General features: G+C 39.6%; 1 protein-coding gene across 6 annotated transcripts in view; it reads left to right on the top strand.

Moving 5' to 3' along the window:
- Positions 1 to 24,964, top strand: part of LOC140482369 (zinc finger E-box-binding homeobox 2-like) — a 147,937-nt gene that overhangs the window by 83,166 nt on the left and 39,807 nt on the right. For 5 of the 6 annotated variants that reach the window (XM_072579744.1, XM_072579745.1, XM_072579742.1 and 2 more), the window contains one exon: positions 17,218 to 17,475. In XM_072579744.1, the coding sequence (XP_072435845.1) occupies positions 17,218 to 17,475 (258 nt within the window). Of the gene's footprint in view, positions 1 to 8,560; positions 8,582 to 17,217; positions 17,476 to 24,964 lie in introns of those variants that run through there. The other variant, XM_072579747.1, reaches the window with a different exon arrangement.

Raw genomic sequence — 24,964 nt, 5'->3', positions numbered from 1 at the left:
CAATATGGTCAAATCAAGAAACTTCATTAAGTAGTTACCAAAAGGAATGCAAAACAACATTGAATAATTCAGATTGTTTTCCAGCTTCAAGTCTCTGATATTCTAACATATCCAGGAAGGTAAATGGAATCTGTGGGAACAAAATGCTGGGAGCATTCAGAATTTTAATTAGGTATTGTATTACAGATTTTTTTGTAGCAATCTAAAGACCAGCAAAAGCAAAACTTCCAGTCCTTCAATTCTCATTTAGTTTGCATGGAAAAGGAAGCAACTGCTATTAAATTACTGTTTGAAACATTCTTTACTTATAACTCAAGCTGTGTAGAACTGTGTTGTGTTGAAACAGTGTTCAACATATGCTTGATGTGTTAGCATATAAATTAGTCTTTACTAAATATATATTTAGCAAGTGAATCTGAGGCATGAGGTTAAAGTTATGCAAGGTAGTGCAGTTATGGGATGCTATAAATGAATAATTGAAACATTTAAGTTATCTTATTTTTGCTGTGCTCACCATAGAGGACACCAAGTGAAAAAGGTCTGTTCATGCTATTCTAATGGAATTTTTACTGCTTTGTCGCAAGTGAGTTTCTTGCTATATTAAGCACACTTCTTGGCTCTCCTTTTCTCTCTCTCTCCCACTGATCAGTGTACTGTTATAAGAGGGCCGGTTTAGGAATAACATAGACTTCCTTTCCTCAATCTTTATCTCTGTTTGATAATCCAATCATCCTCTTGCAAGGTAGAACACACCCTGAACACATCACTACATTTATTTGTTCTCTCATGCCAAAATAGTGAGTTGGAAGCATCAGTACTGTTCATACCTTAGAAGATGAGGGGGAAGGGGGTTTCTAGTGCCAAATGTTGACTGTTTTACACTTGTGAGAAAAGAGGTCTCTTGTGCAAGAGAAAGGAAGCTGATAGCAGTACAGTGTGACTATCTGCCTGGCTGTTGCCACACCCTGTATTTAGCTGATGAGCACCAGTTTACTGTCTGCATCAGCAGATTCCAGTACCTGAGAGATATGGTTTAGCAGGCTGCTGGTGGCATTGGGCCATACAGGCCTCCCGGAACAGCTGAAATGAAAAAGAAAGGGATTTGAAACCAAGTAGTGGAAGAGACCCGGCTTCAGAGAAAACGCACAGGAAGTTTTTTGACTTTTGAACAATTAAATCCTTTCTGTCAGATTTCCACAGGTCTACGGTAAGTAAATGTTCACTCTTTTATTTTGGTCAAATGTTAAAGAGTGCTGTGTAATCATTTGGGGAAGGGAGAAAAGATGTTCATTGTGACTGTTTGTGAGAAAGACTACAAAGTTGTGAAAAGATAGGTAGAATTTAGATGTAAGCTATTAAGTCAGAAACAGACTTGAAAGCAAGCTTTCCCTCTGTTTTACTAAAATTTGCAGGCAAAGAAAAATATTTTTACTTTAAAGAGAACAGACCAATAACATTAAAAAGTCAACTTTGCAGTGGCTTCTCCCTAAATAGCACAGCATTTAATTTCAGTGAATCTACTCATTGGTATTAGATACTTTGTTTGAATTAGGTTCAACCAACTAACTGGACATGTGACAACACATATGGATTACTGAAAAGAAATGAAAGAGCAGAGGAGAGGTATTGTAACAATTCCCACAGCAGAACATGGACTTCAGATCTTTAGTGTTTTGGTTTCAGGTTGAGTAGATTAATAGATCTCAAAAAAATACATGTTGTATTTTTCAATGTTATGATGGCTGCCATTTTGCCTTTTTTGCAAAAAATGTTCTAAACATTTGCTTGACTGCCTTTGTTATTTAATATTTCCAGGATAAAAAAGCCCATTTGATTGGTACCCCATTTAACACCTTCAACACGCACTCTCTCCACCACTGATGCACAGTGACAATAGTATGTACTATCGACAAGATGCACTGCAGTAAGTCACCAACGTTCCTTTGACAGTAGCTTCCAATACCATAACCTCCATCACCTTGAAGGACAAGGACAGCAGATGCATGGGAATATGACTACTTTGTATGTTTCCCTCTAAGCCACGCGTCATCCTGACTTTGAAGTATATCACTCTCCTTTATTGTTGCTGGGTCAAAATTCTGGACCCCCTCTTCTCACAGCACTATGGGCAGCAGTGATTTAAATATGTATTTCAATACCACCTTCTCAAGGGCAAATAATGATAGGCTATAAATGCTGGCTTATCTAGTAATGCCTACATCTGGTGAATGAATAAAAAAAACATAAAGAATTCCTGTTGAGGGAATAAATAGTTGACATTGTGTCTAATATGAGGTATATTGCATAAGGTAAGCTGGTTGATCCCACACTCCTCAATAGTGAGTTGTACCTGATGAGAAAGTTCATGGAAATGCAGAAAAGAACATAAAAGTTTACAGACAATGCCTTCTTTGTGACTGACATCATAAAATTACAGGAGATAGCACCTTATGATTAAAATGGTATTTTTAAGCCAATGATTTCTTATATTTTTAGTATTTGTAGTAAATGGAAACCCATAGGCAAGATAATCTGGGGCTAGGTAGTCTCCCTATGTATTTCATCCAGCACATTTTAATGTTTGCTTTTGATCATGGGCTTGGAAGAAATCTAAATTGCAAACTGCCTTGGAGTTCTAATTCTATGTAGCAGAAAGAAGAGTCACAGGTTGACAAAGAGCATGACAGACATTGCCAAGAAGGTTGCTCCCATTTTAAAAAACAAGAGCAGCCTCTTGTTAGCAGATAGAGTCATCCCATATCAGTGGGAACAAGTTCTACACTAAGGTGACCTCACTGGAATTGAGAAAAACCCTTTTTTGCATCAAGAGTGACCCTCAGACCAGCAAAGAGCATTGCCAATATGAGCAAAAAATTAGCAGAATTAATGGGAATACCTTTAAAAAAATTGTTCATAAAATGTAGGCATCAATGACAAGGTTCGCATTTTTAACCATCCCAGATTTCATTTGTGAAATTCATCTTTTTGAACTTCTGCAGTTAATGTAATATAGGAACTTCCACATGGTGCTGTTAGAAATGGTGTTCCAGGATTTTCATCCAATGATAGTGAAAAAGCAGAAAATATCTCCAAATCTGGATGATGTGTGGCTTTGGGGGCGAACTTTCAAATGTGGAGGGATGGTGTTCCCAAGTTTCTGTAACCCTTGTCCCTTCACGTGGCAGAGGTGGTGGGGTTGGAAGGTGCAGTCAAAGCAATCTTGGTTAGATGCTAACTATGGAAGGGGAAAGGAATTGAGCATGCTTTGAGGGTAGTGCAGACAACTTGTTTCCATGGAAAATAAGGTTGTTGGTAGTCTACATGACTACTGGAAACTTGCCACAAAGGCATAATATGTTGTGGGTGGGTTCAATTGGCTAATGATTTATTCTTCACTTCGGAGTAAGCTCTATCATGCTTGCCAACACTAAAGCTTGGCATAGCCAAGCCAGCAGGAAGAGACCTGCAGAGGATTTTAGCTTTCACTGACTTGGCAAAGAGGTGGGAACTGAGAGCTTCGGGGCAAAAGGGGTGGGCCTGGATCTGTCAGAAAGATTAGGTTAGTTTTATCTCAGGAAAGGCTGGTGTTGCTCTGATACACTCAGAGCACCCTATGAATAAGTTGCCTCCCTTTCTTCTTGCCTTTCTTCATGTAGGTTGCCCACTCTATTGGGTTACTCAAGTCAGCTCTATATTGATGCGGCCAGGGTATTATCATGACAGTTGAGCTTTAACAAGCTGAATTAATCCTTTATTTATATACATATGGTGGGTGGGCTGCTAGTTCCGGCACCCATCCAACCTCCATGATGTGGTGGTGAACTTGGACATAGGCAGGGAGGTGGAAAGCTGGATAACCAACCTATGAAAATATTCATGACAGGGGCATATGATATTCAGCTCTGTGTTTTGGTGTGGAGGGATTGAACATATAAATTGGTGCTTTGGGTAGTAATATATTATTTCAAGTAAAGCTGTAACTAAAAGGTACTGGCCACTTCAGCAGATCCTGGCCTATTCTAATGGTTCACTTTCCAAGGGTAGCTAAGTATTTATTTGCTATAGAGTTTACAAGAAAGCCTTCTCAGACATTATATTCCCAAATGTAAACATATTTCTTCAAAGTCTTACTTTACTCATATAATCACACATCTAAGGGTAAAGTTTTCTGGTGCTTTAGAAAGGTATTGTGGATTCTTTTTAACAATGGATCCCAATGGAAAGTCTGAAAAAAAAGGTACACATTCAATTCGCCACCTAGATGTAAAAATAGTATTATAAATCAGCTTTTACAGAAACCTCCCAATTTCCATTTCCTTCATTTTCAACAGAAGTGAAGATGGGCCAATTTCTATAATAGACACTTTATTTGACATATTAATGTTACATTCAGGAGGCAATTACAAATCTATGCTATTCTGTACATATCTATTACCATTTTATTCTACTTGGCCTATTTTGATTTTGAAATTCAAAGCCTTGTTTCAAATCTCTCCATGGCATCACCCCTCCTGATCTCTATGTTCTTCTCCAGTTCCACAGTCTCTGAGACATTAGCCCTCCTCTAGTTCTCACCTCAGTTTTGAGTATAGAAACATTGTTGGCACAACTTCAACTACCTAGGCTCTACACCCTTACCTGTTCATCCCTTCCTTACCTGTTTATATCTTTACCCCCACATTAAGGCACCAATTAACAGCTCCAATACACAGCTTTTAAAACCTCACTTGACTTGTTAGCACCATGTTCCATACTCTCTGACCAAACTTTTAAGTATCTGATTTAATATTTCCTTATGTGTCTCAGTGTCATTTTTTTGTTTGTAATACTCCTGTGAAGCACAGTGGACCATGCTTTTATTGTTAAAGTTCCATATCATTGTATGTTATAGTTGTTAAAGTGTTACATATATCAACCGCTTTTAATATCTTGCTCAAGTGGTCATTCTGAACGCTTGCACCCAGTAAGATATTTTAACTTTTTAAGAAAGGTGGTAAGGTAAAGCCAGGGAACCATAGAATAGTGAGCCTGACATCGGTGGTGGGCAAGTTGTTGGAGGGAGTCCTGAGGACAGAATTTACATGGATTCGGAAGCATAGGAACTGATTAGGGATAGTCAGCATGACTTTGTGCATGGGAAATCATGTCTCACAAACTTCATTGAGTTTTCTGAAGAAGTAATAAAGAGGATTGATGAGGGCAGGGCAGTAGACATGATCTATATGGACTTCAGTAAGGCGTTTGACAAGGTCCCTTGTGGGAGACTGGTTAGCAAGGTTAGATCTCATGGAATACAGGAAGAACTAACCATTTGGATACAGAACTGGCTCAAAGATAAAAGACAGAAGGTGGTGGTGGAGGGTTGCTTTTCAGACTGGAGGCCTGTGACTAGTGGTGTGCCACAAAGGATTGGTGCTGGGTCCACTGCTTTTCGTCATTTATATAAATGATTTGCATATGAACGTCGGAGTTATAGTTAGTAAGTTTGCAGATGACACTAAAATTGGAGGTGTAGTGGACAGCAAAGAAGGCTACCTCAGAGTACAAGTGGATTTTGATCAGATGGGCCAATGTGCTAAGTGGTAGATGGAGTTTAATTTAGATAAATACAAGATGCTGTATTTTGGGAAAGCAAATCTTAGCAGAACTTATGCACTTCATGGTAAGGTCCTAGGAAATGTTGCTGAACAAAGAAACCATGAAGTGCAGGTTCATAGCTCCTTGAAAGTGGAGTCGCAGTTAGACAGGATAGTGAAGAAGGCGTTTGGTATGCTTTCCTTTATTGGTCAGAGTATTGAGAACAGGAGTTGGGAGGTCATGTTGTGGCTGTACAGGACATTGATTAGGCCACTTTTGGAATATTGTTTGCAATTCTGGTCTCTTTCCTAACGGAATGATGTAGTGAAACTTGAAAGGGTTCAGAAAAGACTTACGAGAATGTTACCAGGTTTGGAGATTTTGAACAATTGGGAGAGGCTGAATAGGCTGGGACTGTTTTCCCTTGAGCGTTGGTGACTGAGGAGTGACCTTACAGAGGTTTATAAAATCATAAGGAGCATGGATAGGTTAAATAGACAAGATCTTTTCCCTGGGGTGGGGGATTCCACAACTAGAAGGCATAGGTTTAAGGTGAGAGAGGAAAGATGTAAAAGGGCCCCAAGGTGCAATGTTTTACACAGAGTTCAATGCCTGCAAACTGGATCTTCAAGGATGCAGCTTTAAAAGCATTGAATAGCATGATTGTACAGTGCTTGATGTATTATGTTACAGAGTGGAAAGTCCTGGTAGTGTTGTATGCTTATCCTGCTAGAGGCGCATTCAGAAGTGGGACCCATTTGATTAGATGGGAGGATGGTAGGTGGAACTCCCGTCAGGGAGAAAGTATGGAGAGTGGCCTACTATCCTAAAGGCTAATTGAGGCCTTCAGGTGGCTCCTGATTAGCTCTTGGGAGGGGGCTTTTCCCCCTGTTCAGGCCTTAATTCAATAGGATGTTCAGTGTTGCCCTGGTAACTGGCTGATACTTGCAAACTTTTGTCAGGCTTCTAGAAAATACTCGGTGTGTGCACAAAATTAACGTGTATTTTAAATGGATGAAATTAATAAGTGTGTAAATTATGCTATAAAAAGCCTTTATGACATTGCACATTTGGTAAGCAATGGAAACATTTCAAGATTGGTTCGATATGTTATAATTTTAGACGTTTTAGAAGAATACATTAAAGGACCACTGGTCACCACGCAAAAGATGGAAAATGTTCTCTCACTATTTTGTAAATGTGTGTAGGGGGCCATCAGATAAATTACATTAGTGGAAATATACAACATCCAGTCAATCATGGTGTTACAACATTTGGTTCTTCAAGGGGTTTTTTTTGCAATAATTGGTGTTGTTCATTATAACTAGATGGCCAATAAAGTGCTGTTGGTATTTACAGAATAAATACATTTGCGTGGCATAATAAATGCTTACAAGTGATTTAATTTGCTTTGCAAATAAATTCACAGTGAGAATCTTCAGCAGCAAATTTGAAAAACTATGAACTAATTTGCTAATAGTAAATGTCGCTTTTGAGCTGTGAATATACCCTGCCCACGTGGTCACCTCTTAAATACTTTTTTTTTCGATACCTGTTCAAAATCTGCCAGCTTTTGCACTGTTTGCACCAGTGTATCAAGAGGAGGAGTTCAACAAAAATACTGATTAAATTATGCATGGGAGCAGATAAGATACTTAATTTAGTCACTGCCTTTTTAAAAGCCCTAGGAAGCTAAAAAGAGACCTTTATTTTCTAAAAAGAAATTGGCCCCTTTGTGACAGCAAAGTACCAGCTTGCACACAGGCGAAACTGTAACAATTTTATATTCTCAACGTTTTGTGTGTATTTGGTTAGTTACAGTAATTATGCCCAATAACTGACAGCCGAAATCACGTAGGGGAAGGCAGACTGCTTTCACGCTTGGGCCCTGCTGCAGAACATCTGCTGAGAGATTTGCATATTAATTAACCCATATTAACTCTAATTATTCTGGGAAATTATCAAATAAATTGAATTTTCTAATTTTAACCTTTCTTTTGCTTGATGCGTGTTAAGGCTGATAGGATGTGGTTGCTGGCTCACCTGTGTGACAAGCAACGAGTTTTTTTTCCCTGCTCTTTGGACCTGAGGGAGGCCTGCAGAGCTTTTGTGTGTGTGTGTGTTTTGGCGTCCTTGCTTGATAGGGGCCCAGTGCAATTGTCGTGAGATAGAACATGTGTGGATGTGTGCACAGATGGCTGACTATTACAGGGTGAGGAAAGGTGGTACCTCAGAACAGTTGAGCAAACCTTTCTTTGCTAGCCTGTTGCTTGGAATTGAACAAATAATGGGACTTTAATTCAATTAAAGTCCAGCTTCAGTTGCTGCCTCCTGACAGAAATTGTTGAACTTCTCCCTTCTCATTGTTCCATTTACACATCACTGAATTTCCTGCTTTTGTGCTTGTTTTCCCTTCCACAAAGCAGGCCTCGTAATGTATCAAGCGTCTGCTTCTGTGCCTTTCACTTCTGTCACTTCTTGCCCAGTTTGGTGGGTTGTTAGGTGAGCCTGATATAGTCAGCTGCATCTTTGTCACTTTAACAGTGCACAACGCCCCTTGGAAACCTAACAGACAATGACCTCATTTCCAATTTGCAAATGCGCACACCTCCCCTTTGAGCCATTCAGGTGATTAACATACTTCCAAATCTCTCCCTTTTTGAAAGCACGACAAATTGCTTCCATCCAATGAGGTGAGTGACCATTTACATGCCCTGCAACTGATGGACTAGAAAGCAACACACCGCCCATTAGCCGTGCCAGACAGAGAAGGCTCTTGTTAATTCCCAGCACCAGTACTAAATATGATTCTCAACTGAGAGGATTACAAGGCATTTGAGTATAGGCTGCCCCAACCAGAAGTGAACTTTGGATTTTAAAAAAAGTACTGTTTTGCTGCTGATGGAAGGTGTTTGTTTCGGGCCTATCGTTGTATGGGATCATAAAGGTTTCTTTTCAGTATGACATTTCCTTGCAAATCAAGCTGCCATTTCTTCAGTTAAAGGTACGGTCTGATTTTAGTCACCCTCTGTATAAACAATTTTGTAAAGGAAGTTTCAGTGAAAGTTGAGATTCACTGAGGAAAAGGCTGAGGGCGAATCTGGCTGAGTGACTTTCATTACTGTTGTTCTTGGATGTAATGTTTTATGCCTTAGTGGAAACAAAGGAGCTCTGAAGAGCTAGCTGGACTATAAATCATTATTAGTATTCTGCATTTGATTGATAATTTATTGAAACGACTTTACAGAGAGTTTTGCTGGTCAGCTTTAAGCGATTTTACAACTGATACATTTTTTAGAAAGTGATCTTTCGTTCCAATGCTGCCTGATGCCATTTGCATGCACATTAATCAACATTAAGCCCAGGATTAACTGAGGTCTTGAAATGTAGATGATTCAATGGTTCAGGTACTGTTCCCTTTGGGAGCATAAAGCATGGTGCTGAGTGCAAGTGAAGGCAACTGAGAGCTACACAGGAGAATAGGAATACTTAGAAAAAAGTATGACAGGCTTTGATGTAAAAACTTCAATCTGTTCTTTTAGTATTTAGTAAAGAAAGAATATTTTGAGGATATGCTTTTATCATAATTTAATGTTGCTGGTTTTTCTGGTGGAAGAATTTCTTCATAGGCTGTAATGGCAGGAGGATTAACACTTTGAAGAAGATGAGACCTTTACAACATTTTGTTTTTACTTTTCTTCCATTTTTGACCCTTGTTAAATTTATTTAAACTCCATTCAATCGTAGACAATTGAATCAGCTGCCAGCTCTATTTACAAGCCTGCAATTAATGTGTTATCTTCACACTTGATGCCCCCATGCCATCTAATTTGCTTGATCACAAATCAGGAAACAGTTTGGCACAATGACGTCTTTGCTGACTGTGAACGTCATTGTATTGGCTGCTGAATTTACTCACCTTGTGGCTCAGCCAAGGTGTCATTTGTACACCACCTTTATTCGAAAGCCCTAGGCCATTTTGTAGGTGTGCATTTTACCAAAATGGTTCTCTGTGTTATGCAAGTTTTTGAAGTACTTTAGCAAGGTGCATTATAGTTACTTAGATATTGTGGCAGTATAATAGCAGCGATATATGAACATCTAACTCACCAAGGGTGAGTTATCTGAGTTATCAAACTGAGTTATCTGTCATTCACACTGTCTTAGCTTCATTGGTAACTTTTGGGAGCACTAACCTCAGCTAATAGATAGAGCAACAGGTCATATTGAAACATTTCAGGCCTCAATTTCTAGTTTGTTCTAGCTTGTCATAGCTCTCAAACCTTGTTACTTCAAAAATCCATCTACCTCCTCTCAAAAGACTTTCAGTGATCTAGCCTCCACAAATATCTGGGGTACAGAATTCCAGACATTCACTACCCTCTGAAAGAAAAAATTCCTTGTGTATCTTTTTTTAAACCAATGTCCTATTATTCTGTATCTATGTCCGAGATTTTGAGATTTCCCCCACTCATGTAAACAGCTTCTCAAAATCTACTCTGTCAAGTCCACTCAAAATCTAATGCGTTTCAGTAAGATCACCCCTTGTTCATCTGAACTCTGATAGGCCTAACCTTTTAAACTGGAATCAGCCTAGAGAATTTCTTTTGAATTGCCTCCAATGCCAGTACATCCTTTCTTAAATAGGAGGGCCAAAACAGTACACAGTACTTCAGGAAAAGCCTCACCAATATCTCACCAATATCCTGTACAGTTAGAACAGAGCTTCCCTATTTTTAAACCAGAATCCCATCGCAACAAAGGCCAAAATTTGATTTGTCCTCTTAATTACTTGTTGTTCCCATGTGCCAACTCTTGTGTGTTTCATACACAAGATCACCCATGCCTCTTTATACTGTACTTTTTGGAGTCTCTCTCCATTTAAATAGGATCCTGACTTTTGAATTTTCCAACAAAAATGCATAGCCTCACGCTTTCCTACATTAAGCTCCATCTGTCAAGTTTTTGCTTGCTCACACAACTTATTTATATCCCCTTGCAGACTTTGTATTCCTCATCACAACATGCCCTCCCACCTATTTTTGTATCATCATAAAATTTGAATATATTACATTCTTCCCTTCTCCAGCTCATTGATATAGATAATAAATTATTTAGGCCCTAAAACTGATACTGTTGGTACTACACTAATTACATCATTTCAACCTGAAAAAAGGCCTACAAATCACCATGTATGTCTCCTGTTAACCAATCCTCAAACCATTACCACAGTACTGTGAGCTCCTCTCTTGTGAAATGACTTATTTATGTGCCACTTTATTGAATGCCGTCTAGAAATACAAATACACCACATCTACCAGTTCCCCCTTATCAAGTCTCCTTGTTATATTCTCAAAGAATTATTGTAAATTTGTCAAAAATAATTTCCCTTTTAAAGCCATGTTAACTCTGATTGCATTAAACCTTTCTAAATGTCCTACTATTTCTTCTATCACAATGGACTCTTGTATTTTTCCAATGACAGATGTTAGGCTAACTGCCGTATTGTTTTCATTATCATAGAATTCCTACAGTGTGGAAATATGCTATTTGGCCCATCGAATCCACACTGACCCTCCAAAGGCCATCTCACCCTGACTCATCACTCTACCCTATCTCGATAACCATTTATTTCCCATGGCTAATCCACCTAACTTGGACATTCCTGGACGTTATGGGCAATTTAGCATGGCCAGTTCACCTAAACGTACACCTTTGGACTGTGGGAGGATCCAGAACACCTGGAGAAAATCCACACAGACATGGGGAGAATATGCAACCTCCACACAGTCAGTCACCTCAGGCTGGAATTGAACCTGGGTCCTTAGTGCTGTGAGGCAGCAGTGCTAACCACTGAACCACTGTGCTGCCTCTGCTTTCTGCTTCCTGTTTCCCTTTCTTCATGAATCGAGTGCCACTTCAGCAGTCTTCAATCTGTTGCAATCCTCCTCAAATTCTGTGAGTTCTGGAATATTTCAACAAATACCTTCACTGTCTCTATCGCTACTTCCTTTTAAAACTCTTGGATGCAGGCCATCAGGTCCTCACGACTTGTCTACCTTTATTCCCATTATTTTTTCAAGTACTTTGTTCCTTGTGATAAAAACTGTTAAAAGATCTTTCCTCTTGTTAGCATCTTGCTTATCTGATAACTTTGGGAGTTTTACAGTCTCCTCAATCGTGAAGAACAATGCAAAATATTAGTTTAAATTATCTGACTTTTCCTGAGCACTGATTAGGAAAGTGTTGGAGGGAGGAGGTTGGGGCTAAATTAATCAATGTAATGCCAGCTGAAATCCTCACTGATGAATAAGTTAACAGAAAGGACGCAATTTTAAGTATATTCTGCCAATAAGCAAATTTTATGAACTATCCAAATGCAGTTTACTGATTCCCTCCCAAAAATTGCATTTATTGTACATGCATCCCACGCTCAAAACCTAAGGGTACTTCAGAGTCATCATGAGAGTACTTTTCCCTCAGTTACTAAACGTTTCAGAGAACACAACAGGAAAGCTAAAAGCAGTGTACATTTCATTGATGATTATAGCTGGTAAATATCAAAGAATGTGGTTAAGTGGGAAGGGATGGTGAGGTGAGGGGATTAGAATGCAATTGTGACATATCCATTCACTTCTTCGGTCTTGTGTGTAAATGCAGAAGTAGAAAAAAAATTAAACAAACTTTTAAACTTGCGCTTTTTTGTTCACCAAACTTTGGCATAATTGGATCAATATTTGAGAGGAAGTATAGAAGGATAGATCTGGTTAGATGAAATAGGTGGGAGGGAGGAAGCACATATGGAGTGTAACCACCGTCATAGACCAATTGGGTTGCACAGCCTGTTTCTGTTCTGTACATTCTGTGTCGTACTAAGATAAGGAGGACTTCAGATCTGACACTCAGGACCTTTTCACCAAAGCAGCAAATGAGTGTATAACATTTGTACAAGACTATTAGTTTTGTGTGAAGTAAAGAGAAAAATGATTTTCCAAATCTCTTTTTGTTTGCAGAGGGCGAAGTGTTGTGTGTCATTTCTGCAATAATGATGATATCAATTGCAGGTGATGCAATGCCACGTTGAATATGAGTTGCACATTTGCAAACAAATGAAAATTAGTTTATTAAACAAAAGTGTTGTGCAGGCATATTACTCTTAAAAACTTAAATTTCAGAATCTTGACCCAAAATCTTATAGAAGTAGCTCTGAAACTATCATATCTGCATGAAAAAAAACAATTTTGAGGTGGCATTGGCTGCTTTATCAAGCCAGCCTTCTGCAAAAGCAGCAAGTTTTTTTTTTGAACAACTTTACTGAAACCATTTAGTTAGTGTAGGTGTCTGGTCGGCTGAGCTTGAATTTCTGAAGTTGAGAAACATGCTTCAGGAACATTGCAGCCTTAAAGTGCACAGTAAGTCTGTTCCCATTGAAACATTTTATCTTATCATATTGTACGGTTTAGAAAGTGAAAAACAAATACAGGACAAAAGCACAGCAACCTTCAAAAATATATTTACTTTGTTTTATTTCATATAAATCAGACGTCAGTGAACAGAGCGGAAGGAGTGGTTCAGACAAACATTTTCTTGCCTTTAAGAGCATCTCTGTTGTGTATTAAAATGAGAAAACAAAATAATTGACTTTGTTAATACACCATTGTTGTAGTGTATACTGAGCTAAAATCATACTTACGTGTTTACATATTTTTATTTTAGTGTGATGTAAGAACAGATTTTATTTTTTAATTCTTCTGCCAGAGAAGAACCAGAGCTTACTTGTGTGCCATTTTTTTAAAAACCTACTGATTTTATTCTTTTTTCTAAAGTAAAGTTGATAAAGATGGTTTGACCTTTGTCTGATTGTGACCCATAATCTTGTTATTTTAATTTTCCTGAAATTTATTAATACATTTTGTTGTTTTAACCTAGATCAATAGAATATCAGCTTTAATACTTGTCACCATAAACTTGTTAACAGTTAAAAATTTGAACAAGTTTGAATTGCTGGTTTCACTGCCCTCCTTTACAGTCAAACATTCTGACCAGAAATCTGTTTCAATATTAATATTTAAATGATGGATATTGGTAATTATAACACTCCATGCCAGCAGGAATTGCATAGGTTAGATTATTAAGCTGTCTCTTTGAGTACAAAGGAAAACCAGTTAGACTACTGCAAGTCCAGATAAGTATGACTTAACTAAAGTGACCAGAAGACAAGGTGACCACGAAAGAAATCCCTCCGTGAATTTCTGGTGAAATATTTGCATTTTCATTGGGGTCCATCACAGCTATTCAGTTGGCAGGCATTTCACATTGTCCAGAGACTAATAAGGGCCATTGTTTATTCTAAACCAGCAACTGGACATCTCTCTCTCTCTCTCTCTCTCTGAGTGTTTACAAAATAACTCTGAAGAATTCTTCAGGCACCCACTTCTTTGTAGGTTGAAGTAATACCCTGTGCTGGTGCCAATTTGCAGCTTGATGACTAAAGCCTCTGTGGTGGCCCTTGGGTAAATGTGGAGGAGCCACATGTAAAAATGGCCCACTTTGGATCAGAGACAGTCAATACTTTAACAAAGTCATAATAGCGACTGAGGAAGGCCAGCTAGGATTTGCTTTTACCAGAAAGAAATAAAAAGGAGGATTAAAATCTCGGTCTATTTTGAAATTGGAAAATGAGCCCAATACTTATTTATAGTTATTTTAGCTGAAATGTAGATATTTCTGTCAATTAAGGGAAACTGGTTTTAGTTTTCAACATTTCTAGGCAGATCACTTCCCATTTATGTAAACTGCTTTATTTGAAATTCTGGTGGTTTACAAAAGTTATTAAACAAATAGCCTTCAGGTTATGTACACCAGAAATGAATCGAATGCCAAACTGTTTTCTGCTTTTTTGTAAAAAAAAGAATAATTTTGGTATAATTTGTACTTGCCAGGATAGGGTGCAGAGCTTATCAGTGCAATAAAATGCAAATGTTCAATGAAGCACTATTGTTGCATCTTTCCCACAGTCTTAGTGAGTAAGTGACTGAGTCACGGTCGCTGGTGCTGAGGTTTGAGCTTGTTGCTCTGGGGAGAGATTCTTGTCAGGACTGAAATTGGTATTTATGATAAGAACAATATTTACTGTCATGCAGATTTTACAGGTTGGGAAAGTATTGTTACCCTTTGAGGGTGATATGTGTTCTGCTGCTGCCCCTACTCTGAGACATGACTTCATTGCTTATTTAGCTTGTGCTGATATTTGTGAGTGTAGTAGCTCGTGATTAATCATTTATCTTCTTTTCTCTAAAATATTTGAATCACACTGCACCCGGAATGTTCACGTGTTATTCACAGAGAATGCTGTGGACACGCAAAAGACCTTAAAAGGCATGTTTTTTATGGAATAAAAAGCCTTTTAATGCTTGTCCAGCCTTAGATAATTTTATTCACTCCTTCAAGACCTCTCTTTATTTCTCTTGCACCCAGAGACCAGTTTTTAGGGGCTGGGTTGGTAGCTTCCCAGGACTCAGACCTTTTGTTGTAGCCTGAGACAAATATATCCAGTGAAGCCTTGAACCCTTGTGCAATAAAGAATCTTCGGCACGTTGCTAAGAAATGGTTAAACTACCGTTGCAAAGGAAGGGCACAGCCAATTGTGCCAAGGTATATCTGGACCACACAGCTAGAGTGAAGACGAATATTCCCTTTTTAAAAAAAAATCATTTATTTTCAAAGGGCATTACCCAGCCTGAACTTGCCTAAACCCTTGTGGTCACACCTCTTTGAAAAGGTTTTGTTTCACCCGTCAATTGGTATTCAAACCAGGTCAGCATTTCTGTTTGCCCAACTTCGCTGTCGTTTTCATTTTAATTTGCACCTGTTGTGCAGTTGTTGGGAAGGCAAGTGCAGGCCCGCGGATTATACAAAGATCATATTATGAGTAGATATGCGCAATGTAATCTTTTTGTCGTGGCTAACATTTATATATAATATATATACATAAGAAACTATTTTTGTTACACTTCTTAACAAACTAATAAGCAGCAGAACTTCCAGAAGCAGGAAAGGAAGCAGACATGAAGGCTTGGAAAGCAAGAATTGTAAATAGAAATGATTGCAATGTTTCACAAATTCATGCGAAGGGACTTGTAAACCTGGTACAAACACAATACTATTCCTGCCACTCCTGTATAATCTGATAGCTGGCGAGAGCCATTTGAGATAGTTCAATTGATAAAACTTCCGGATTTATTTATTAAGAACACAGGAATCAAAATGAATCAAAATGAATCTGAAACTGTTTGAGGTTTAGCTGGAGATGTTTTTCTTCCTTCCTCTCCCCATGATGCTAGAGTCCATATTACTGAGCTGTTCGTGTGTATGTGTGGGTGGAACTGAATGCCTTCGTCCATGGTGAGTTAGGTGATGGAGGGGGCCATTAAATCGTATGTAAGAGAGTTGTGGGTGCATCCCTACCACCTTCTTGCTTCCACCAAAGCTTGTGTGTGGTCTTCCTGCCCTGCTGAGGCCTGTGAGCAGACCATTAATGTCCACCTAAATGCTTCATCCTACTCCTGCTGGTATTGATTCAATAACAGGTCAGGATTCACCATGATGGAGGCCTGAATGGCATACCTGTTGAAGTTGTCTGCAGGCTTCTGGGAAAGAGTCCCTCATCCAGAGACACTCAATATTTGCCAGAAGAACCTGGCAATGAGAAGATGGGGATGATGCTGCTGTGACTACCCTTCTACTGTTGCTGCCAACTCACTCTCCATCTTTCCTGCAACCCCCACCCCACAAACTCCTCTGGTATCACTTGCCTATGGCCTGAGTTCCTTGGTGACCTGGGGCTTGGGTGGGTGCACTACCAGCAGCTGCCACTTATTCCCTGGTGATGCTGCTGAACAGTGAAGAGCGTCTCTCAGTGGGCAGGTTTCCTCCCTTGGGGTATTCGATCCTGGGGCAGAACCATCTCTGCCTAGATTAGCATTTAATGTACCAACCCTTCCTAAAAAGTGCACCATGTCCCTATCATCTAGATTGAATTCTGTGTGTATTTGTGTGTGTCTGTCTGTTTGTTTTTCTTGATAGCTGGGTTAAACAGATTTTGGCAGTGTTGTGTCTGTGTATGTGTAACTGATGGTATGTTTCTCTAGCTAAACTAATGTCCCTGTGTTTATTACTCTAATCTTTCTTGTCTAGTGGTAAAGTGGACAATTTATGTACTACCATGCATGCTGAATGACTAGGAAGACAAGCTAATGCAGAAGCAGCCACCTTCAATTCAGTTCAAAGAACTTATTTATAAACTGTCTATTTTAAGGAATACTGGTGCAAGTGCATCAGGTCTGTGCTGCAAAATAGACTGGCTTAATTTGGTTCTTGAGCTATTCTGACATATGATGCATGTTTTGAAGCTTATTTGGCATAGTTTGCAAGTGTTCTGAAAATTTCGAAAGTGGACTGCCAGTTACGATGTCTGAAGTAAAGAAATTAATTTGAACAGTGAGATTGGACTAGATTTGGAAAGCACAGGAACAGTACAGCTTTCTGGCCACTTGACCTTCAGTTCTTCACTTCAGAAAAACAATGTTTTCACGTACATTTTTGTAACTCTATAATTCTTCTAATTCCTTTCTTTTTTAGTTTTGAACTATGAGAATGTAGTGGATACGGGTTCAGAAACAGATGACGAAGACAAGCTTCACATTGCAGAAGATGACAGTATTATTAATGCCCTGGACAGAGATTCCAGTCCAGTGACTATGCCCAACCACGATTCTTCCCCACATGGAAACCAAGTACTGTTGCCAAGGGAGGACGAGGAAAGTGAAAAGAGGGACTGTGGCACAGAACGCACCTGGCATAGCAGGGAGACACTACCAGTCTCAATAGATAGTACTGGTAAGTCTGACTTCTGAAGTGTTTATTGGATCTTCACTCTGGAAATATTAAAGTACATAAGGTTGTCCATGCACAAAATTCTTACTTCTAATTTATCTAACAGAACCTGCTGAACCTGCTGATTGGACAGAGGAATGTGCTACAGATGTTTTATATTCTAAATGTTACACATTATGCCATGATCCAACCTTTGTTTAATATGTAGTTTGGTGGTACCTTTCAAAAGCCAAATGTATCTCTATAATCCAGAGGTCAGACTCATTAAAGTGCTCTGCTGTCAGTTTTATGAATCTTGTACCTACCTGATGTGTTGAGTTTAATTAAAGAATAACATTGGGGAGTAGTGCAGATGCAGTTATTGTTGTTTAATTAAAGCAAAACAACATTACCTTACCATCTTGTTTAACACTGAGTTCTGGTTTCTGTGAAGTGATATGAAAAACTCTTTAGCCACTAATTCCTGCCAATTGAAGATCTATAAATGAGAGATGCAGAGTGGAGGTCAGTGCCACCTCCACTTAAGACTTGCTTAAACAAAAATCTTAAACAAACTTCAATTCCATCCTGTGATGTTGAGATCAACATACTTTAATATCAAATGTTAAAAGAACACAATTTAGTTTATTAAATACCTGCAGTTTTGCAATCATGGAATGTCATACTCATGATCCTACTGTGGGGGAGAGTCATCTAATGTGAAATGTAGAGTAATACATTCTCTTAGAATTTACTTGAAATTCACTTAATTTGTTGGTCCATTTATTTGCTGAATGCTGAATTTGAAGCTGCAGTACTTCATCAAAAGCATTCAAATAACAGTTTTTTTAGTGAGTTTGCCATATACAGAATAGAAAACAAGTATCAGAATGCAAGAAAACAAATCCAGATTCTTAACAGCCTTTGAAGCAGCCTTACCCTTTTACAGATCAAACAGCTGCAAAGAATTATTATTAAATTGAATAATTTTTCTTTGTTTCTGTTGTTCTGTTTTGGTTTTTGGAATTGGGAAATACAGATGACGTTTGCAAGGGTGCCATCCGGAGCAATCGCTGAGACTTAGTGCAAGACCAAAGTCAGTGAGAATGAACACAACTGACAGACATTGTAGCACCTTATGTTGACAACTATCTGTTACTTACATTTCCTTACACTCTCTGATTCTACAAATCCTCCTGAGCTCCAGTTGGTATCATCAAGGTTCAGTGGTAAAATTGGTGTTTAAGAAAAAAGATTGTTTTTACAGGCTGTGGTCAGAGATAATACATCTTTAAGAACTATTCAAAGACTGGCTTGGGAATACATTTGCCTAAGAGTGTACATATAAACGAGATTACTTAGCCAGTGTTTCAAAACTTGCTGGGAAGTCCTTTGCCTAAAATATAAGTTCTCTGTGCCACAATGGCAGGTTCGATGGTTGGGGCACGTCAAGTGGCAGCTGGGAAGTCCTTATCCTAAAATATAAGTTCTCTATGCCACAATGGCAGGTTCGATAGTTGGGGCACGTCAAGTGGCAGCTGGGAAGTCCTTATCCTAAAATATAAGTTCTCTATGCCACAATGGCAGGTTCGATGGTTGGGGCACGTCAAGTGGGCAGTCTGTCAGCCATCTGTCTGCTCATGTTCCCACCACAGTTTTGCCAGTGGTAGTGTTTTCTTGCCAATGGAATAATTGAGGTCCTTGAATGGGCAGTTAGTGCCCTCTGATTAAGATGCTGCTGGATTTGACCAGAGGTAGGAGAGTCCCAAGGTAAGCAGCCAGCCCTCTAGATTTCCCTGTTCTGTCTGCTGTGCAAGGGAATCGCTCCTTAATACTGGATTAGTGGTGCTGGAAGAGCACAGCAGTTCAGGCAGCATCCAACGAGCAGCAAAATCAACGTTTCGGGCAATAAAGGGCCTTTATTCCTGATGAAGGGCTTTTGCCCGAAACGTCGATTTTGCTGCTCGTTGGATGCTGCCTGAACTGCTGTGCTCTTCCAGCACCACTATTCCAGTATTTGGTTTTCAGCATCTGCAGTCATTGTTTTTACCTTGTTGACTTTAATCCCTCCTTAATGAAGAGCCATGCATAGGGGAAGCCGTGGCCTTGTGGTATTGTCACTGGTCTATTAATTCAGGGACCCAGGTAATGTTCTAGGGACCTGGGTTTGAATCCTGCCATGACAGATGGTGAATTCAATAAAAAAAATCTGGAATTAAGAGTCAACAGATGACAATTGTTGATTGTTAAAAAATCCCATCTGGTTCACTAATGTCCTTTAGGGAAGGAAACTGATGTCCTTACCTGGTCTGGCCTACATGTGACTCCAGACTTATAGCAATGTGGTTGACTCTTAACTGCATTCTGAGTATTAATGTTGGGCAATAAATACCAGCCTAGGCTGCAATTCCCTCATCCCATGAATGAGTAAAATGTAGTGTATTGCTGTCCTGTCCTTTCTATAGTTTTCTCAAAACTTAGGCCTTCATACCCTCTGTCTTGGGCTTGGCTCAAGCTCAAAACATTTACAGAGTTGATCAAGTATGGCATGGTGGCTCAGTGGTTAGCACTGCTGCCTCACAGCACCAATGTGTGTGTGTGTGTGTGTGTGTGTGTGTGTGTGTGTGTGTGTGTGTGTGTGTGTGTGTGTGTGTGTGTGTGTGTGTGTGGTGTCATGCTGGGTTGACTGAGATAACTGTCTATAGGGTTTCAGGCTGAGGAGCATACATTTGGGAAAAAAAACATAAACATAATACGTGAATGCAAACCTTGCATCTTGAAAGTGATGTGCCATGCAAAGTCCTGACTCCATAAAAAACAAGACTCAGTACTTTAAAAACACTGTACATCCAACATGGTGATAGTCATAGCTATGTGATATCAATCGCCGTGATTAGATAGCATTCCCTACACCAACAATTTGGGGGTTACTATTGACCAGAAATTCAACTGGAGTTGCCATATAAACACAGTGTCTACAAGAGCAGATCAGAGGCTAGGAATACTGCAACAAATAACTCACCTCCTGATCCCCACATTATTTGTCCAAAATCTGCAAGGCACAAGTCAGGAGTGTGTGCAACACTCCCACTTGCCTGGATGAATGCAGCTTCAACAACACTCAAGAAGCTTAATACCATCCAGAACAAAGCAGCCCATTTGATTGGCACCACATCTAGAATTAACAATTTGAATCACCAAGACCACCATCACTTGCATCTGGAAGGACAAGTGCAACAGATACATGGAAACACCATAACATGCAAGCTCCCTTCCAAGCCACTCACCATCCTGATTTGGAAAGATATCACTGTTCATTCACTGTCACTGGGGCAAAATCCTGGAATTTCCTCCTTAGGGGCATTGGGGGTCAACCTACATAGGTGAACTGCAGCAGTTCAAGAAGGCAGCTCAACACCACCTTCTCAAAGGTAGCTAGCGACAGGTAATATATGCTGGCTAGTGAGAGATGCCTATAACCCACAAGGGAATAATAATAAAACAAAATTTGCCCTGATGTGGTTTGTGATTTCAATTAACTTGTAAGAACTTACAACTATGTTTGGCTGGTTTGCTGCATAAGGGGATGAAGCCAAGGTAAGTACAAGATGCTCCACTTTGCCCTTATACTGACCTTTCTGTCCTTGGCCTTCAAATGAATCTCGTACTAAGCTTGAGGAACAGCACCTAATCTTTTGATTAAGCACTTTGCAATCTGCCAGACTCAACACACGAGTTGAAAAGTTTCAGGCTAAAATCTCACCCCCATTTTATTTCCTTTCTCTTTGCAGGTTTCAGTTTTACTCTCGTTTCTGTCTTGCTTTTGATTTTGGACGGCAGCTGTTCACTATTCTGACATTCACACCTCCTTCAGAAACATCTTTTGTTTCCTCACTTGTCCCGTTATCGCTCCCTTTGGCCTTGCTCCTTTGTCATTTAATCTGCCTGTCTTTCACCCTACCACAGGACTTATTGTTCTTTTCCTACCCTTTCCTTTTTCATTTGCTTAAAATGATTACCTTTCTAATTTTCACAGTTTTGATGAGGTCATCAACCTGCAACGTTAACTGTTTCTTTCTCTGAAGATACTACCAACTGGTCGAGTATTTCCGGCTTTTCTGTTTCAATTCAGATTTCCAGGCATTTCAGTATTTGTTTTTTTTTGGGTTCATGTGCAAGTTTCCACTAGCCATGATTTTGTCCTATATATTGCATTGTGATTTTGCCCTACCTGAACTCCTTATTACTTTGACCATTGTTGAACTGTCACCACTTAATGGTACGTGTAAAATTACCATTTGGTATTGAGGCTTCAGGTAATTCTGAACCTGTTTTATAATGAACAACAGATCAAAACCACTACAACAATAAGCACAGAACAATACACAACAATAAAATGTGAAAAAGGAACTGATTAACAAGGAAGATCCAAGACCAGGAGCATTCTGTTAGCCAAAATGCCAAAATGATAGGGACCTTGTGATAGGTGCTCAGAGTGTCTGACTGTTTGTAGATAGTAGACCATTTCAATGTTCATTGGTCAGCTGGGTGCTTTCATTTTGATCTTTCTTTTCAAAATAAGATAGAGGAATCCTATTAGGGTTTGCAGCCACCTGGATTCAACACTGAGTTTAATTTCATTTCATAATCTCACCAACATTTTGTTTCTCTTTGCAGGTTTTAGTTTTGCTTTCATTTTTTTTCTTTTTGTTTTGGGATGGTAGCTGTTCATCAGGCTGACATTCACACCTCCTCTAGACACAGCTTTTGTTTCTTTGCTGTTCCCATTATCACTCGTTTTGACATTGTTCCACTAGCTCTTTCTTTATTTAATGTATCTCATGTTTCTCTATATTTTTGAATTTTGGGTTGCATCTTGGTCCATTTGTCCCAGTGGTGATTTCAAAATATGATCCTCATTTTTTTTATCTAATTTTTTTTGTGAGTATGATAATTCACTTGGGACACAACAGTCCTGAACTTGTCCCTCTCCATCATCCCCAACTTGACACCACACCTCAAGTCTTACCTGCCTGTGGCCCAGCTCACCTTTAGAGCCACCCTTTGACAGAGGAACAGTGGTGTACAGTGTACAGTGGTGACACTATTTAAGAAAGGTGGGAAAGAAAAGCCAGGAACTATGGACCAGTGAGCCTGACATCGCTGGTTGGCAAGTATTTGGAAAGGCAAGGACTGATTAGGGATAGTCAGCATGGCTTTGTGCATGGGAAATCATGTCTCACAAACTTGATTGAATTTTTTGAAGAAGTAACAAAGCATTGATGAGGGCAGAGTGGTAAATGTGATCTGTATGGACTTCAGTAAGATGTTCAACAATGTTTCTCATGGGAGACTGGTTAGCAAGGTTAGATCTCATGGAATACAGGGAGAACTAGTCTTTTGGATACAGACCTGGCTCAAAGGACAGAGGGGGGTGGTGGAGGGTTGTTTTTCAGACTGGAGGCCTGTGACCAGGGGTGTGCCACAAGGATTGGTGCTGGGTCCATGACATCTCGTCATGTATATGAATGATTTAGATATGAGTTTAAGATATATAGTTAGTAAGTTTTCAGGTGACACCAAAATTGGAGGTATAGTGGACAGTGAAGAAGGTTACCTCAGATTACAACAAGATCTTGATCAGATGAGCTAATGGGCTGAGGAGTAGCAGATAGAGTTTTATTTAGATAAATGCAAGGTGCTGCATTTTGGAAAAGCAAATCTTAGTAGGACTTGTACACTTAACGGTAAGATCTGGGGGAATGTTGCTGATCAAAGAGACTTTGGAGTGCAGGTTCAAAGCTCCTTGAAAGTGGAGTCACATGTGGACAGATTAGTGAAGAAGGTGTTTGGTATGCTTTCCTTTATTGATCAGAGTATTGAGTACAGGAATTGGGAGGTCATGTTGTGGCTGTACAGGACATGGATTAGGCCACTTGTGGAATATTGCATGCAATTCTGGTCTCCTTCCTAATGAAAGGATGTTGTGAAACATGAAAGGGTTCAGAAAAGATTTACAAGAATATTGGCAGGGTTGGAAGATTTGAGCTAGAGAGAGAGGCTGAATAGGCTGGGGCTGTTTTCCCTGGAACATCGGAGGCTGAGGGGTGACCTTATAGAGGTTTATAAAATCATGAGGGACATGGATAGGTTAAATGGACACCATTTCCCTGGGATGGGGGAGTGTAGAACTAGAGGGCATAGGTTTAGGGTGAGAGGGGAAAGATAATAAAGGGACCTAAGGGACAACTTTTTCACACAGAGGATGGTGCGTATATGGAATGGGCTGCCAGAGGAAGTGGTGGAGGCTGGTACAATTACTGCATTTAAAAGGATGGGTATATGAATAGAAAGGGTTTAGAGGGATATGGGCCAAGTACTGGAAAGTGGGACTAGATTACATTAGGATATCTGGTCAGCATGGACAGGTTGGATAGAAGCATCAGTTTCTGTGCTGTACATCTCGATGACTCTATAGCTTTAATGTTAATAAGGTGTGAGCTTCTCTACCAGTCAACTTTTGAAACTGTCAATCACTTCTTCTCCACACGCTAGTGGCCATCAAATTGTGATTCCCGGTCAAACAGCCTGGTGACAGAAAGTATATGAAGTCTAGGAGATAGCCTCTTCGGATTGTAAACCCAGAAATCCCTGCAAGAAAACAGGAATAAACAAAACTTGCAATCTAAGATCAAAGATATTCTTGATTTTTGGTAACTTAGCTCTGTCATCAAAACAGGGACTGAAGATAGTAAAAGTTAAAGACAGTTCTAAATCTGTGTTCCAGCCTATGCTGTGTTTGACTTTGGATCACTATTTGAAGAACGTTCATGAGTTTGCACATGTCATTGCAGTTTCTGGATGAATTCTCCAAAAGAATATGAACACATCCATCTGAAGCAAAAAGTCAGGGTGTAAAGTAAATTATCAAATGGCAGTTGCATCACTGACCACCCGAGAAAGAGAAGTAGGTGACATATGGGATATTTCAAAACCACTTTAAAAATAAATAGCTGGTAAGGTCTGAGAACACATACACCAGTCATAGAGTCATAGAGATGTACAGCATGGAAACAGAACCTTCAGTCCAACCTGTCCATGCCGACCAGATATCCCAACCCAATCTAGTCCCACCTGCCAGCACCTGGCCCATATCCCTTCAAACCCTTCCTATTCATATACTCATCCAAATGCCTTTTAAATGTTGCAATTGTACCAGCCTCCACCACTTCCTCTGGCAGCTCATTCCATACACGAACAACTCTCTGTGTGAAAAAGTTTCTCCTTAGGTCTCTTTTATATCCTTCCCCTCTCACCCTAAACCTATGCCCTCTACTTCTGCACTCCCCCACCCCAGGGAAAAGACTTTGTCTATTTATCCTATCCATGCCCCTCATGATTTTGTAAACCTCTATAAGGTCACTGTTCAACCACCGACACTCCAGGGAAAATAGTCCCAGCCTGTTCAGTCTCTCCCCATAGTTCAAATCCTCCAACCCTGGCAACTTCCTTG

This window comes from Chiloscyllium punctatum, chromosome 10 (assembly GCF_047496795.1).
Source record: "Chiloscyllium punctatum isolate Juve2018m chromosome 10, sChiPun1.3, whole genome shotgun sequence".
In the NCBI taxonomy this organism is placed as follows: Eukaryota; Metazoa; Chordata; class Chondrichthyes; order Orectolobiformes; family Hemiscylliidae; genus Chiloscyllium; species Chiloscyllium punctatum.
The sequence above is the reverse complement of the archived record's forward strand: the minus strand, read 5'-3'. Positions and strand labels throughout refer to the sequence as shown.